Raw genomic sequence first — 14,665 nt, forward strand, 5'->3', positions numbered from 1 at the left:
GCAGTTCTGTAATTCTGCAAGCAGCAGATAGCTGTATCTAAATCTTTCTGAAGTGCCATGCAGATACCTGTCCTTATTGCTTAACATTACCCTATGCTTCTGTATTTATGAGATTCCTGCAAGTTTTAGGGTTCTCTGTTATACTTGCATGTAAGTACAACCCTGATGACAACGAGCAGGCAGCAGGGAATTGAGCTTTAAGGAGGGAAAGGGTGCTGGCTAGATCCCAGATGGACTGCAAGTGATTCTAGTATGAGAAAGTTGAGAGTTAGTACTTACAGGAATCAATCTGAAATAATCCTAAATTGCGAAGGCTGTTAGTCTTCTTCACCATCTTCTAGTTATGTTAAGATGAGGATGCTCAAATCCCATTTTGGTGCCTGGCCACATGAAGAGGTCATTGGGCAAACAACTACATGCATGCATCTTTAGCCTGTGAACGCAGGGGAGAAAGATTAGCTTAGCTCTAACCCGTCCCATGGGAGTGTCAACCCTAACCTCTGTCACTCATGCTACTGAGTCCATAGTGAAATGGTTACAGATAAACAAAGCTTATAGAGGGAATTCTCACAGGATGGCGCTATAGCGAGGTGGGGTGTATAAGAAACATCCATAGGACTGTCCAAAATCTATTCATGGTGTTGCAAGGAAAATGAATTTATGGAGGTCCGCTGATATTTCTTTCATTGCTCACTTTTAACAACTGGTATTAATAGGAGCATTTCTGCTTTTAGCATGGGAAAGCAAGTTATAAGTAATGCACCAAGCTCCAGAATGGGAAAATTTTAATTTGTTAAGGTTCTAGTTCCCTATAACTTATGTTTAGAACATCTTCAGTTTTCTAATAATAATTTTGCTTTTTTTTTCCCTTGAGCAGATGACTTGCAAATGAAACCCATCTCCTTTGAAAAAGATGATGATAGTAATGGGCATATAGATTTTATAACAGCAGCATCAAACTTGCGAGCCAAGATGTACAACATTGAACCAGCAGATCGGTTCAAAACAAAGCGCATTGCTGGAAAGATTATTCCTGCAATTGCAACAGCTACTGCTGCGGTATCAGGGCTGGTGAGTATGCTTTTTAAAATGTTTAAAATGCCTGTTTCTTTCTCTTACTGTTCCTTGCCTAAAACCACTGTTGTCTGGATATTGATTAACACTACCCTGACCGAGCCTCTTTAAAGAAATGGGTTTATTTCAAACTTAATAATCTTTGTATTTGTACCAATACAAAAGGTCACTCTTGGTTCTAAATGTGTTAAGCCCTTAGTGCTTTTATTTCTGATTTGCTGACCAGAAAGAGGAGTTGGAGATCAGCATTTTAGTTTGTTTTCTGCAATTAATACTAACTTCCATCAGAGTGCCACTGCCAAGAGTGGAAAGGATCTGTTCTGTAGTAGTTCACATCCATGCATCTCAACAGAACTGCATGCTTTGTGGAGATGTCCTGAATTAAACAATTTTGGAAGAGTCCTACATTAGGATGCTTTTGAATGTTTTAAATATTTCCACTAGCAGCAACAGAATGGATTTCTGTGGCATATTGAGTTGCATCTCCAGATGTGATTTACTCTGCCGATTGGACAAAAGCTGATTTCATTAACAACTTACTCTGTAGTTGCTGGCCTCTTAACTAAACTATGGTGTTGATAACAGTATCTAAAACCCGTGTTTGGTCTCATGAAAGTATGGGATTCTTATTTACTGCAGGTTGCACTGGAACTCGTCAAAGTTGTGGGTGGCTACCCAGCTGATGCATACAAGAACTGTTTTCTGAATCTAGCCATTCCCATAATGGTCTTTACAGAAACTGCTGAAGTAAGAAGAACGGAAATCAGGTAGGAAGGACAATGGCAGAAGGGCAGTATTTAGAAACCTGGTAATTGATGTTTAGAACTTGGTGAGCCACTACAAGAAGTGTGAAGTTTGTACAGTTATTAAATCCAGATAACCAGATCAAGGCCTTATGTGCTTGCATAGCAGAACTATGATGGAACCACAGTTCATGATCATACTCCAATTAAACGTTATAGGTATTCAAGGTTATTTTTTTTGTTGTTCTTTAAGCTTGGAAGATGATGAATCACTTAGTGCTTCCTATCAAACTCAGTTATCCGTTTACTATGAACTGCTAAAGGTGTGATATGCTTAGTACCTCCAAGAGTGTCCCATAATGCATTACTCAAGAACTTCCTGTTTGGAAAATGCAACACATACTCTTCTGTCCTAATTTTAAAAATAGTGGTTTTAAGGGCTTAGTTTTGTTTCTAGTGGAAGCTGTTGCTAGTGAGGCTTTAAAAATCTAGATGAGTTAGATGTGTGGCAGGCGTGGTTATTAATAAACATCCTTCCTGCACAGACTGGACACAATTCTGCATCTTAGTCAATACAAGAGCTATTTTTCAGTAGGTCTGAAAACTCAGTAAGTTTATTGCCAGATACCATGTTTACCCAGAGTTCTTACTGTGTCTTGGGCTTAGCCAGGTCAAAGGGCTGGAGAAATGGCAGCAGAAAGGGAAGAGATTTTTTGCTCAAGATAAAATAGCAAGTTGCTAGAAGAGATAGCAGTTCTTCAATACACATTTAAAGGAAGTGCCCGAGTTCATGTTCTGAAGTAACAACCAGCCTTTCTCTTTTTAAAACAGAAATGGGATATCATTTACAATCTGGGACAGGTGGACAATTTATGGGAAAGAGGATTTTACTCTGTTGGACTTCATAAATGCTGTCAGAGTAAGTTATGTATTGTACTGGGTTAATACAAGATGAGAGGAGAGAGTTTTCGTGTTTTGGGTTGTTGGTTTGGGTTTTTTTGGTTTTGTTGTTTGTTTTTTTTTTTTCTCTTTTATCAAGTTATTGTTCAAACCAGAGTAATTCTAGAAAGAATTAATGTCAACGGGAATGTCTCTAAGTAAATGTGTCCAAGCCTATTTTCAAATTCTTTGTTAATTCGATTGGCTGAGGAGTATCTTAATAAAAATTTTGTCAGTGTCCATGCATTAGCAAGTTTTCTGGTTGGGATCCTATGGTTTTGAATAATTAGTTGTAGTATTAGCAGTAGTAGTATCTGCTGGCTCGTGCAGCTGTACTAGTCCTTTAATAAGTTAATTTTTGAATTCCAGGAGAAATATGGAATTGAACCAACTATGGTTGTACAGGGAGTCAAAATGCTGTATGTTCCTGTGATGCCAGGTCATATAAAAAGATTAAAGCTGACGTAAGTATAACTGGAAAATGGATCGAGGGATGCAAGGGCATGTACAAATTATGTTCACTGGTTGTATCATAAGAATGCATGTCTGACAGCAGTGTTTTCTCTCAAGTGGTTGCTAGTCATTAATATTTCGGAAAGAAAAATGGTAATTTCTTCCTTTTGAAAAAAAAAAAAAAGGAAAAGGGGAAAGTAAATTAACTTCTGTGGTGAGGACAGGACACTTGCAAAATGCTACTCTAACTGATGAATGCCAGAATGAGAAATGCAAAGAAGCCTGACAGTAAGGTTTTTTTTTGGGAAAGCGTGTACATTGGTTCAATCAGAACAAGACTAATCGAACCTTTTTAAACTGGCTTAAAACGAATGGTGATATTTAACAACTTAGCTCGGAAAGAATGAGAACACTTTGGGAAGGAGTTAATGTATTGGTTGCAGATTGAGATTTCTGGAAGTCAGTTCAGTTCATAGTAATTCCTTGAGATTCTAGCTTGCTTTAGCCCTTTTAAAAAATGAAGATATTCACAAGGCTTTGCAGTGCCACTCAGTGACAGGAAATTGGGGTGTGACAAACTGGAAATCTGGGAGGGTGTGAGGGCAGGGCATTGTTTTTTGACTGATAGGCCTTTGCAAAGTAACAGCCAGATCTCACCCAGGTTTAGTTCTACCTTATATGTTGATCGAACTTCGTTAGCTCAAAATTTGTTCCTCACAGCTCCTATGAAGTGTATGCTGGTCAGTACCCACAGGCTTTACTAGAGCAAATAGATGCATTGATCAGTACTGTTTCAAAGGTCTGCCAGGGGGTAACGTCAGGCAAAGTAGTGTAAGTTACGAGCAAGCTACTTCAGACTTCCAGGAAGAGATGAGCCTCTAAGTTGGTACTGCCTTTAGCATGCCTGGCATACTAAGATGTGAATTTACAGCCTATCTCAAAATAAGTTGTTTATGCTCCTTCTCCTACAGCTGTATAAATAATTTTGAATGAGTGGGTTGTGTAATGAAGTCAAAGGCATGGTGTGAAGCTGCCTTCTTGTGAATATCTGGATTTCTTATGACCCTGAGACTCAGTTCAAACTTTCCATGTAGTTATAGCAACTTGGGGTTCTGTTACAAACAGTCCCAAGAGCTTTATAAGATATTTGCACAGCAAACTCTGGTCTTGCCTGTGTGTTTGTTTTTACTTAAGGTGTTCAAAAATTTTCTCTTGCTGTAATATGACAAGCATTGCAAGACTTCATTGTCTTCATTTCAGAATTACAGCATTGATTGGTAGCACACTCCTTAAAAGCAAGTTTTAGAGATGTAGTTATCTGCCTTGCTCTGTAGCTTGGGGCTTCCTCATGCAAATGGATATGACCTCAGTACCTCTGCTGAGAAGAGGCTAATGCTTTGTGTTCTTGCAAGGGAACAAGTACTTTGGGGAAAGCAGCTTTTTGACCTGTGTGCTAAAGCATAGCCAGAAGGGAAGTCCTTCTCTGACCTGTGAGGAATAGAAATGAGTGACTGTATTCCCCCAGCCTCCTAGCATTTGAGCTGGCTTCATGAACTAGTGCTCTGAGTTGGCAAGAAAATAATTTCGAGACATCCAAAGCTATGTAATGAAAGTGAGGTTGATTGACCTTCTATTTAAGTGTTTTATTGTGCAACTTCCAAGCAATACCTGTAGCTTTTGAGACTGTGGAGAGCAAAGGGGGGAAGTTGCACTAAGACATGACACACTTACCTAGTTTAAACTCACATTGTGGTCACAAAGGAAGAAGTCCCAGATCCTGGCTGTTTTTCCCCCCTCATTGCTCTTTGCCTTCAAAATTTAAGGACTTAACAAGTCTTACTCCAGTAGAACTACTTTTCGTCAGAACTGTGTTAGTGTTTAGTGTGTTAGTGTTTGCGCTGGAGTGGTTCTCCCTAATAACGTATTAAAACCAGCCATTATTGGTAGACTGAGAGCTTACTCCTCCTCATTGACCAAAATCCTGCACAGAAAGCTGACTGCGTCGTACCTCAGTAGGACACCAAAGAGAAGTTACATTGGTGAGGAATCCCATCTGAAACTGGCCATTTTCTCTTCTCTTTTGTACTGAGCACTTGTTAGTGAACAATGTGATAGCTCACTAATGGGCTAAGTCTGTCAAGAAAATGGAATACCATTTGCTGTGCTTCAGGTGGAGGAACAGCTTTTGTGTCAAAATTAAAAGGCGGCTTATTCTCCATTTTAATCTGGTTTCTAGTACGTTGGGCTTCATTCCTGGCAGTGAAATTCATTCTAGTCTGGCCCTGAATTCCCACTACCAATCCTCCTCCTGTTATGTTAACAAACGGTTTTTCATTTCCTTGTAGGATGCAAAAGCTTGTAAAACCATCAGCTGATAAGAAGTATGTGGATTTGACAGTATCGTTTGCTCCAGAGACTGATGGAGAGGAAGACTTGCCAGGGCCGCCAGTGAGATACTACTTTGTTCAGGAAGACAATTGATGGTAGAGACACAAAAGTCACTCACGGACTGTTTGTTCTGAAAGGAGTGTGCTAATTTTCAGCTGTTAAAGATGGTACTATATATTTCTTTTTGGTGAAGCCTTAATTAAAACAAATTATGAAAATCAGTGGCTTTGCACTGAAGACAAACTGGATTTATGTCTCATCTGCTCCTGTTTTCTTCAAACCTGTTTGGTCAAAGGAGGATTGGTCACTCCATGAGATGGAATGTCTAGTACAGTCCTTACCTTAAAGACAAGATTTGTATTAATTTGTGAGGAGCTGAAGAAAGCAAGAAGAATGGTAAACCTAACAAATGGTCCCCGTGTGCAAATTAGGCACTGCTTAGAGAAGAGTCCCAAAAATGGAGAAACTGCCATTTTATGATACTCCTGATGTTCTAAGAACATCTCAAATCCAAACAAGAATTTTATTCTTGCCATCTATGCGTGAGATTTAATCCATCCAAAAGGTTTAAACTCCCACTTAAAAGCAGATGAACTGCTTTATTGTGTTGTTGGTGCTCTCTTCTGAACGGTTAGTGATGCTGTGTGTCAGAGCAGCTATCTTATGCCAGTCTCAACATGGAAACATAGGGAGGCAGATCTTGAGTAGGTGTAAATTGTCACAGCTCCCCTGAAGTCAAGAGAGCTGGAATTGTTGATTATCTGCACTAAGACGGTTCTTTGGGGAATACTGCAATATGAAGAAAGTGGAAACCATTGGAGAGCTGAGTTAACACTTTCGGCAATAAAACTGTCTTCAAGAAAGAGAAAATGCTTGGTGTGGTTGAGCCTTTCTGTCCTCACCAAGTTAAAAACACTGTAGCAAATGATGACTTTGAAAGGAGGAAAAGGCAAATGGCTCTGGATGTTTGTCGTAGCAAACGCTGTTTCCTCAGCTGCTCCTTTTGGTGCCATTTCCTTACAGCGAATGGTTATGCTCTACACCTGTCCACAGCGCAAGTCTGAGTTGCACTGAACACTGAGGTTTTTATAATCATCGGTCAGTTACTAGGATATCTTAAGTGTAAAGAATCTGCTTAATCGGAAATACTTAGGCACTAGCTTTGCTGCTGTGGTGAGGCAGAGGTGAGTTACAGAAACATCTGTGATACCACCTTATTTTCTCTATCATTTAAACACTGGATAGTTGAGCTGGTAGTTCTTTTTTTTCTCCCAATGATGATAGAGTAAAGTGAGGTAACAATAAAAACCTATGAACTGGAAAACCTTTTAATGTGTGTAAGCTTTAGAGATTGTGATTGCACATTATCTCCTGCAGCTGTTGCAAAAGCTATTGACTACTTAGCCATTTATCCTTGACCATAATTTATTAAGCTTTAGGGATATCTTCACATTTAATGAACATTGTTGGTCAGGAATTTTACCTCTCCTATTTTCCCTTCTCAGTTAATTGTAGTCAGGAATAACAGCCATTGGGCTGGGACCTTGGAACACCAAGATATATGGAACTGAATAGCTGGAATCAACACAATTATTCCAATATTTGGGATTTAGTCTTATGTGTGGCATATCTTCTGGAAGGTGTATATAGTTTTACAGTCAGTCTAGTTTATAGATATAATTTTCTAGATTAATAATACTGCTTTTTAAACTACCTATTTAATTTTTTTAAGAACTTCTTTTAGAGAAACTTTCTGAAACAGGAGAAGAGATGACTATATTTAGAGTGCAGAGAAGGCACAAGCAGACAGTAAGTTTCCACTTCTATATAACAAATAAAGTGTATTTAACTGTGGCAGTATTAGAATCTGAAGTCCTAACTGAAATCACTAATTAGTGCTAAGGATCACTTAAAGGTTTAGGTAAAGTCGAAAGCGCTGTCACCTCTCACAGCTGGAGACTGGGAAACAAGTGAAACGTTAAGTACACTCTGGTACGTTAGTGTGGTGTTAACATCATGCTTATGCTTTCGAAGTAAGTAGCATATAAAAATAGTGGAGTCTCAGTACTTTGCTAGAATGCCATCTGATGGTCCTCAGGCTTTAAAGTAAATTTGCAGATATAATTAATGGAATGGCTTTTATTAACGACAACACATACAGCTTTGCGAGACCCTTGCCAAAAAGTCCAGGTCGAGGCTGGCAGGGATCGGGACCGGAATTTACAGACATGGCTGTATCTCTAGACTGCTCTTATTGTGTGTATCTGTTGGATGGATGTCTGTTCTATGGGTGGGTTCTGCTCAGTTAAACAGTTGCTGATGCAAAAACTGAAAATGCACAATGGCTCTAGATATTTATTAGCAGACGTTTAAAATTTTCTGGATATTAGTTAACCTAGGTAAAATCTTAAAAGTAATAACCTAAAGAGGACTTTATATGGAAGAACTGTGCATGTCAAGTGGCTCATTAAAATTGTTTTTCATGTTTTAAAACTTCCTGAATTGCTGATATGGAGAGTGAATGTATTTATATTGCAGGTTGTGCAGAGTGGAGTGTGCTGATTCACTGTGAATTTGTGTTTGATACAGCCCATTTCTCAATCTGTTGCTGCTTTTTATCAAAAGTCTCAGCAGGTGCTCAGCATGACCATACTAAAAGGGCTCAGTCAAACTGGACAAGTGAATTTCGGGGTGCTGGTCTTCCAGATCTCCAGTGTTATTAGTTCCAGCGCTAGCAGTGCAGAGGCTCATAGCACTACCTGGAATTTGAGGACTGCTTTTTTTCTTTTTTTTTTTTTTCCATTGTAATGAAAGTCTGCCTGTGTCTTGGACTGTTTGATGCTCTATTCCCGTGGAGCACCTAGAGCTAGCCATCTTCCTGCAGCAATGAAGAACTAGCGTACTACTAGCACAGTTTGAATGGCTTTCCTTCAAAATATTCTTTGAAAGAGCAGTTGACTTGCAGGGATGAAGTTTTATATCAATATTAAAGATCTTTCTCACTGTTGTGGTTTAACCCTAGCCGGCAACTAAGCACAACACAGCCGTTCACTCATCCAGTGGGATGGGGGAGAGAATTGGAAGGGTAAAAATGAGAAAACTCATGGATTGAGATGAAGACAGTTTAATAGGTAAAGCAAAAGCCACGTGCATGAGCGAAGCAAAACAAGAAATTCCTTCACTACTTCCCAGGGGCAGGCAGGTGTTCAGCCATCTCCAGGAAAGTAGGGCTCCATCACACGTAATGGGTAGTCGGGAAGACAAACGCCATCACTCCGATCATCCTACCCTTCCTACATCTTCCCCCAGCTTTATATGCTGAGCATGATGCCACATGGTATGGAATATCCCTGTGGTCAGCTGGGGTCAGCTGTCCTGGCTGTGTCCCCTCACAACTTCTTGTGCACCCCCAGCCTACTCGCTGGTGGGGTGGTGTGGAAAGCAGAAAAGAGCTTGAGTCTGTGTAAGCACTGCTCAGCAGTAACTAAAACATCCCTGTATTATCAACACTGTTTCCAGCACAAATCCAAAACATAGCCCCACACCAGCTACTGTGAATAAAGTTAACTCTATCCCAGCCAAAACCAGCATACTCACTCAAATGCTTTCTTACAGAGTTTGCTCATATTTAAACTAGCTTTCCCTTAATTTCTCATGTTCTTAATAGTTGCAGGAATGTTTTGATACAAAAATCGGAGATCTCCAAACCCCCTTGCTTTCTAACTTTCCTCACCAAAGTGGGAAGCTAGGTGCGGCTGGGTAAGGAGTCCAAAAGAAAACTCAATAACACCAGAGTGTGTTATTAAGCAGGCATTCTTTATTGCAGCACTGGGCAGCACTGGGGATTATCCACCATGAGTGCTCTACCGATTTTGCAGATTTTCAGAGATTATATACCATAAAGTTATACATAGTCATAAGATTCCCAATAACTCATTTGCATAGTCATGAGATTTCCCGGAACTCATTAATATATGTAAATGTCCGTTACGCATGCGCAGTCGTTTTCTCTGGTGGTCGTCAGGGGGTCTTCAGATGAAGGCTTATAGTCTTCCTCACTGTTCGCTGACTGACCCCTGCTTCTGCGCAAACTCAGTCCAGGGATCACGTAGGTCACGTAGGCTGTGTCCTTCAAGGCAGCTGTTGCAACTCCCTTATCTTTAGGTTTCTGTGCCTCTGTTTTCCCAAGGCCCAGTTGTCTGAAGTGAGATATACCCATCTAAATTAAAAAAAAAAGGCTCCCTTTGTTTATTTATATAACTAGGTTAGTCGAATGTCTAAGGTATTTACAACATCCTCCTTGTTCTTGGGGCCCCCAACCGTTTCAGTTTGTGCATGCAAAACACGAGGCACCCAGCTAACTGCTCTCTGTGGTTAATCCCCATGTTTCTTTAATGCTAGGAGTAGCGAAGATTCTGTGTGAAGATCATGCTACTGTTAACAAGACTGTTTTGGCAGATATGATGGATTTAGGACTTTATTTACCTACACAAGGACTAAAAAGAACATATTTTCAGCTTTTCTTCCTACCCTTTTCCTATGGATGGTGAATATGTGAATGTCTCTTTAAAAAAAAAAAAAGTGCTATTCACAGAATCACAGAATCAACCAGGTTGGAAGAGACCTCTGGGATCATCGAGTCCAACCATTGCCCTGACACCACCATGTCAACTAGACCATGGCACTAAGTGCCATGTCCAGTCTTGTCTTAAACACAGCTAGAGATGGTGACTACACCACCTCCCTGGGCAGCCCATTCCAATGTCTAATAACCCTTTCTGAAAAGAAATTCTTCCTAATGTCCAACCTGAACCTCCCCTGGCAAAGCTTGAGGCTGTGCCCTCTTGTCCTATCGCTAGTTGCCCGGGAGAAGAGGCCAACTCCCATTTCACTACAACCTCCCTTCAGGTAGTTGTAGACTGCAATAAGGTCACCTCTGAGCCTCCTCTTCTCCAGGCTAAACAACCCCAGCTCCCTCAGCCGTTCCTCATAGGTCAGACCCTCCAGACCCTTCACCAGCTTGGTCGCCCTCCTCTGGACTCGCTCCAACACCTCAACATCTTTCTTGAAGTGCGGGGCCAAATTCAAGAATAATGACTACATAGAAAGAACAACTCAGGCACCACCTGGGCCTCTGTGAATGCAGAAGCCCTGTCACCTCATCACGGCATCTCACATCCTGAAAGAATGGGGGTTTCAGCTAGGCAGAGAGTTTGTGTATCTGTCTGACTTATATCAAACATAAGTAAAGGCTTTAGGTAAATTAATGTTCTTGACTTTTCCTTGTGTCTTTGAAACAATGTGGCTGTAGGTCAGTTTGAAGAAAGGAACTGAATTTCAGCCAAATGCAACTGGCTTATTAGCTTGAAAGGTTCATCCATCCCTGTTAATTATCCCCAGTTTTGCAATTACAGAAAGCATAGTCTGCTGCAGCCCACTGCAGCAATCTAAACCTTTGTCCAAAGGTTGATAAGTTTTGACTAGATAGCTTTTGAGAGTTTATTTTAGTTAACATGTCTTTTGGTATCTTTTGTGTGGTCGATGAAGTAGCTAGCATGGGTGTTTATCCATGCTGGAGAAAGCTTATTGGGGCTCAAGCTTAAAGGTGTCATGAGTTACAGTTTTGATAACACCAGCAGAACTGTCTTGCTAGTAAGCGAACCATTTTGCATGGTGAAAGTGGGATACAGTGAAGAAGTATTAAGTTCCCACTGCTCACAGCAACACACAAGATTCAATTTCATACTGAGGAAAAGCTGCAACTCTAACTTGATGCATACTGAGCAGCACCATCTTCACAAAGTGTTCTTAAGTATTTTAATGAAAAGAAAGTGCTAACATCTCATGTTATGTTGTACTTTTATAAATACAGTGGGTGCACCTTCATATGGTCACACATATAATCTATTATTTAGAAACACATGGGCATTCTTTTAAAATAACCTTCCCAAGCCTTGACTGACTTCCAGCTGGTACCAAAGGAACATGACAATCAATCTTCATCTGGAAATAAGAGTAACTCTACCTAGAACACTCCCTGTGCGCGTAATGAAGGCACTAGCTGCTTCGGTACCTAGATCATAGCTGTCTTCAGCTGAGCTGTGCGAATGCTCCCCCACCGCTGTCAGAAAAGATGTCGTTTATTTGTGTCAAGGTTTAAAGCTGGGCTGGCTATTAAACCTGTGGCAGACGCTCTCTGTTAACCCTTCCCCCCCTACCCAAAGGGAAAGGGAAAAGGGAGAGAGACTTATGGGTTGGAAAGTTAAAACAGTTTTAATAAGCTATAGTAATGAAAAAGAGTATAATAAGAATAATAGAAATAATCAAATATATACAAATATATACAAAACCAAGATCAAGAGCTTGGAAATCCTCCTCAGGCAGAGTTACTCCCCCCAGCACAGGCAGAGGGGAAAATGCAGTAGCTCCCCCTGCTATCACACCTGCAGGCTTTTAACTGGAGAATTGGCAAAGCTGGTACCAATCAGTGGGAGACAGGAAGGCCCATCCCTCCTGGGCCCCACCTCCAGGAGGTGGTGGGTTAGTGATAAATAGGAAAGTGAGAATGACATGTATGGGATGGAATACCTCCTTGGTCAATTCTGGGCCACCTGCCCTGTCTGCTCCTCCCTGCAGGTGCGACCCCCCTTCGGCTCTTCACTCGTAAGCAGTGAGGAATTTAGCAGTGACCTTGGTTTCTCTAAGACTAATTGGCCTGGTTTGGGCCAAACCAGGACATTCCACCCCTTATTCCATACCATTCACATCATACTCAGATCACCACTACCTTTTCATTTTCAAATATATATACACATATCACTAGTTTATGATTCATCTTTATGCAAAAAGTTCATTAAGTTCATTTAGTTCAGGATTGTGGGTTTCCATCTGGCTAGCAGTCTCTCAGGGCAGGAGAGATGGTATGAGTTTTGTCATGGTTCATGCCCACGGGTTGCAGGTTCAAAATGTCAGTCTCGAGGAGGTTACTGGATGCCACTTGCAGCTAGCTCCGGTCTCATCACCACTGTCTTAACCTGAAAGACACTTATGCAGCAACAACATACAGTTCAGAATTAAGTAGTCTCACCCAGAATCAGATCACCTTCAGGGACACATCGGACTTCACCATCTTGCAACATCACCCACCAAGTACATCCAGGTCCCTGAGCAAAAGCAATCCCACGAATGGGTTTACCTTTGCCCGTTGCAGGAAGAACCCAGACAGTTTTTCCCAATAGATTCCTTTCATGCACCACAGGGACTTTATCTCCTTCTACTGTATGTAGAAGGTCTGACTGAGCAGGGCCCGCTCAATTGATAGATCCCCTGGTGTTAACTAACCAGGTAGCTTGTGCCAGATGTTTATCCCAGTTTTTAAAGGTTCCACCCCCCATTGCTTTCAGGGTAGTTTTTAACAGCCCATTATACTGTTCAATTTTCCCAGAGGCTGGTGCATGATAGGGGATGTGATATACCCATTCGATGCCATGCTCTTTGGCCCAGTTGTCTATGAGACTGTTTCTGAAATGAGTCCCATTGTCCGACTCAATTCTCTCTGGCGTGCCGTGTCGCCACAAGAGTTGCTTTTCAAGGCCCAGAATAGTGTTCCGGGCAGTGGCATGGGGCACAGAGTATGTTTCCAACCATCCGGTGGTCGCCTCCACCATGGTAAGCACATAGCGTTTACCCTGGCGGGTTTGAGGGAGTGTGATATAGTCAATTTGCCAGGCCTCCCCATATTTATATTTCAACCACCGCCCCCCATACCACAAAGGTTTTAACCGTTTGGCTTGCTTAATTGCGGCGCATGTTTCACAATCGTGGATAACCTGTGCAATAGAGTCCATGGTTAAGTCCACCCCTCGGTCACGAGCCCATCTGTATGTTGCATCTCTCCCTTGATGACCTGAAGTGTCATGAGCCCACCGAGCTAAAAATAGTTCACCTTTATGTTCCCAGTCCAAATCTATTTGGAACACTTTAGCAGCTTGATCCGCTTGTTGGTTGTTTCGATGTTCCTCAGTTGCCCGACTTTTAGGTACGTGAGCATCTACATGACGTACCTTCACAACTAGTTTCTCGAGCCAAGCAGCAATATCTTGCCACAATTCAGCAGCCAAATAGGTTTCCCTTTGCGCTGCCAGTTGCTTCGCTTCCACTGCTTTAACCACCCCCACAAGGCATTTGCTACCATCCATGAGTCAGTATAAAGATACAGCCTTGGCCACTTTTCTCGTTCAGCAATGTCTAAAGCCAGCTGGATGGCTTTTACCTCTGCAAATTGACTTGATTCACCTTGTCCTTCTGTGGCTTCTGTGACTCGTCGTATGGGACTCCATACAGCAGCTTTCCACTTCCGATGCTTTCCTACAAGACGGCAGGATCCATCGGTGAACAGGGCATACTGCTTCTCATCCTCTGGTAATTCATTATATGGTGGGGCTTCTTCAGCATGTGTCACCTCCTTTTCTGGTGGCATTCCGAAGTCTTTGCCTTCTGGCCAGTCCATGATCACTTCTAAGATTCCTGGGCGATTAGGGTTTCCTCTTCGAGCCCTCTGTGTAATTAATGCAATCCATTTACTCCATGTAGCATCAGTTGCATGATGGGTAGTGGGAACCTTACCCTTGAACATCCAGCCTAGTACTGGTAATCGAGGTGCCAGGAGAAGTTGTGCTTCAGTACCAATTACCTCTGAAGCAGCTCTAACTCCTTCATATGCTGCCAGTATCTCTTTTTCAGTTGGGGTGTAATTGGCCTCGGAACCCTTGTATCCTCAACTCCAAAATCCTAGGGGTCAACCTCGAGTCTCCCCTGGTACTTTCTGCCAGAGGCTCCAGGTAGGACCGTTGTCCCCGGCTGCAGTGTAGAGCACATTTTTAACATCTTGTCCCGTACGGACTGGTCCAAGGGCTACTGCATGCACAATCTCTTGTTTAATCTGTTCAAAAGCCTGTCGTTGTTCAGGGCCCCACTGAAAATCATTCTTCTTTCTGGTCACCTGATAAAGAGGGCGTACAATCTGGCTGTAATCTGGAATATGCATTCTCCAGAAACCCACAACGCCT

At 41.7% G+C, this 14,665-nt stretch overlaps 1 protein-coding gene across 4 annotated transcripts in view; it reads left to right on the forward strand.

Annotated features, from left to right (window-relative positions):
* The window catches only part of UBA6 (ubiquitin like modifier activating enzyme 6), a 33,627-nt gene extending 25,533 nt beyond the window's left edge, over nucleotides 1-8,094 (forward strand). For all 4 annotated transcript variants that reach the window (XM_068403688.1, XM_068403687.1, XM_068403690.1 and 1 more), the window contains 5 exons: nucleotides 878-1,071; nucleotides 1,714-1,841; nucleotides 2,649-2,736; nucleotides 3,126-3,220; nucleotides 5,555-8,094. In XM_068403688.1, coding sequence (XP_068259789.1) covers nucleotides 878-1,071; nucleotides 1,714-1,841; nucleotides 2,649-2,736; nucleotides 3,126-3,220; nucleotides 5,555-5,690 — 641 coding nt within the window. In that variant the 3' untranslated portion in view covers nucleotides 5,691-8,094. The remainder of the gene's footprint in view (nucleotides 1-877; nucleotides 1,072-1,713; nucleotides 1,842-2,648; nucleotides 2,737-3,125; nucleotides 3,221-5,554) is intronic.
* Nucleotides 8,095-14,665: the final 6,571 nt, after the last annotated feature.

Source organism: Nyctibius grandis, chromosome 6 (genome assembly GCF_013368605.1).
Source record: "Nyctibius grandis isolate bNycGra1 chromosome 6, bNycGra1.pri, whole genome shotgun sequence".
Classification (NCBI taxonomy): domain Eukaryota; kingdom Metazoa; phylum Chordata; class Aves; order Nyctibiiformes; family Nyctibiidae; genus Nyctibius; species Nyctibius grandis.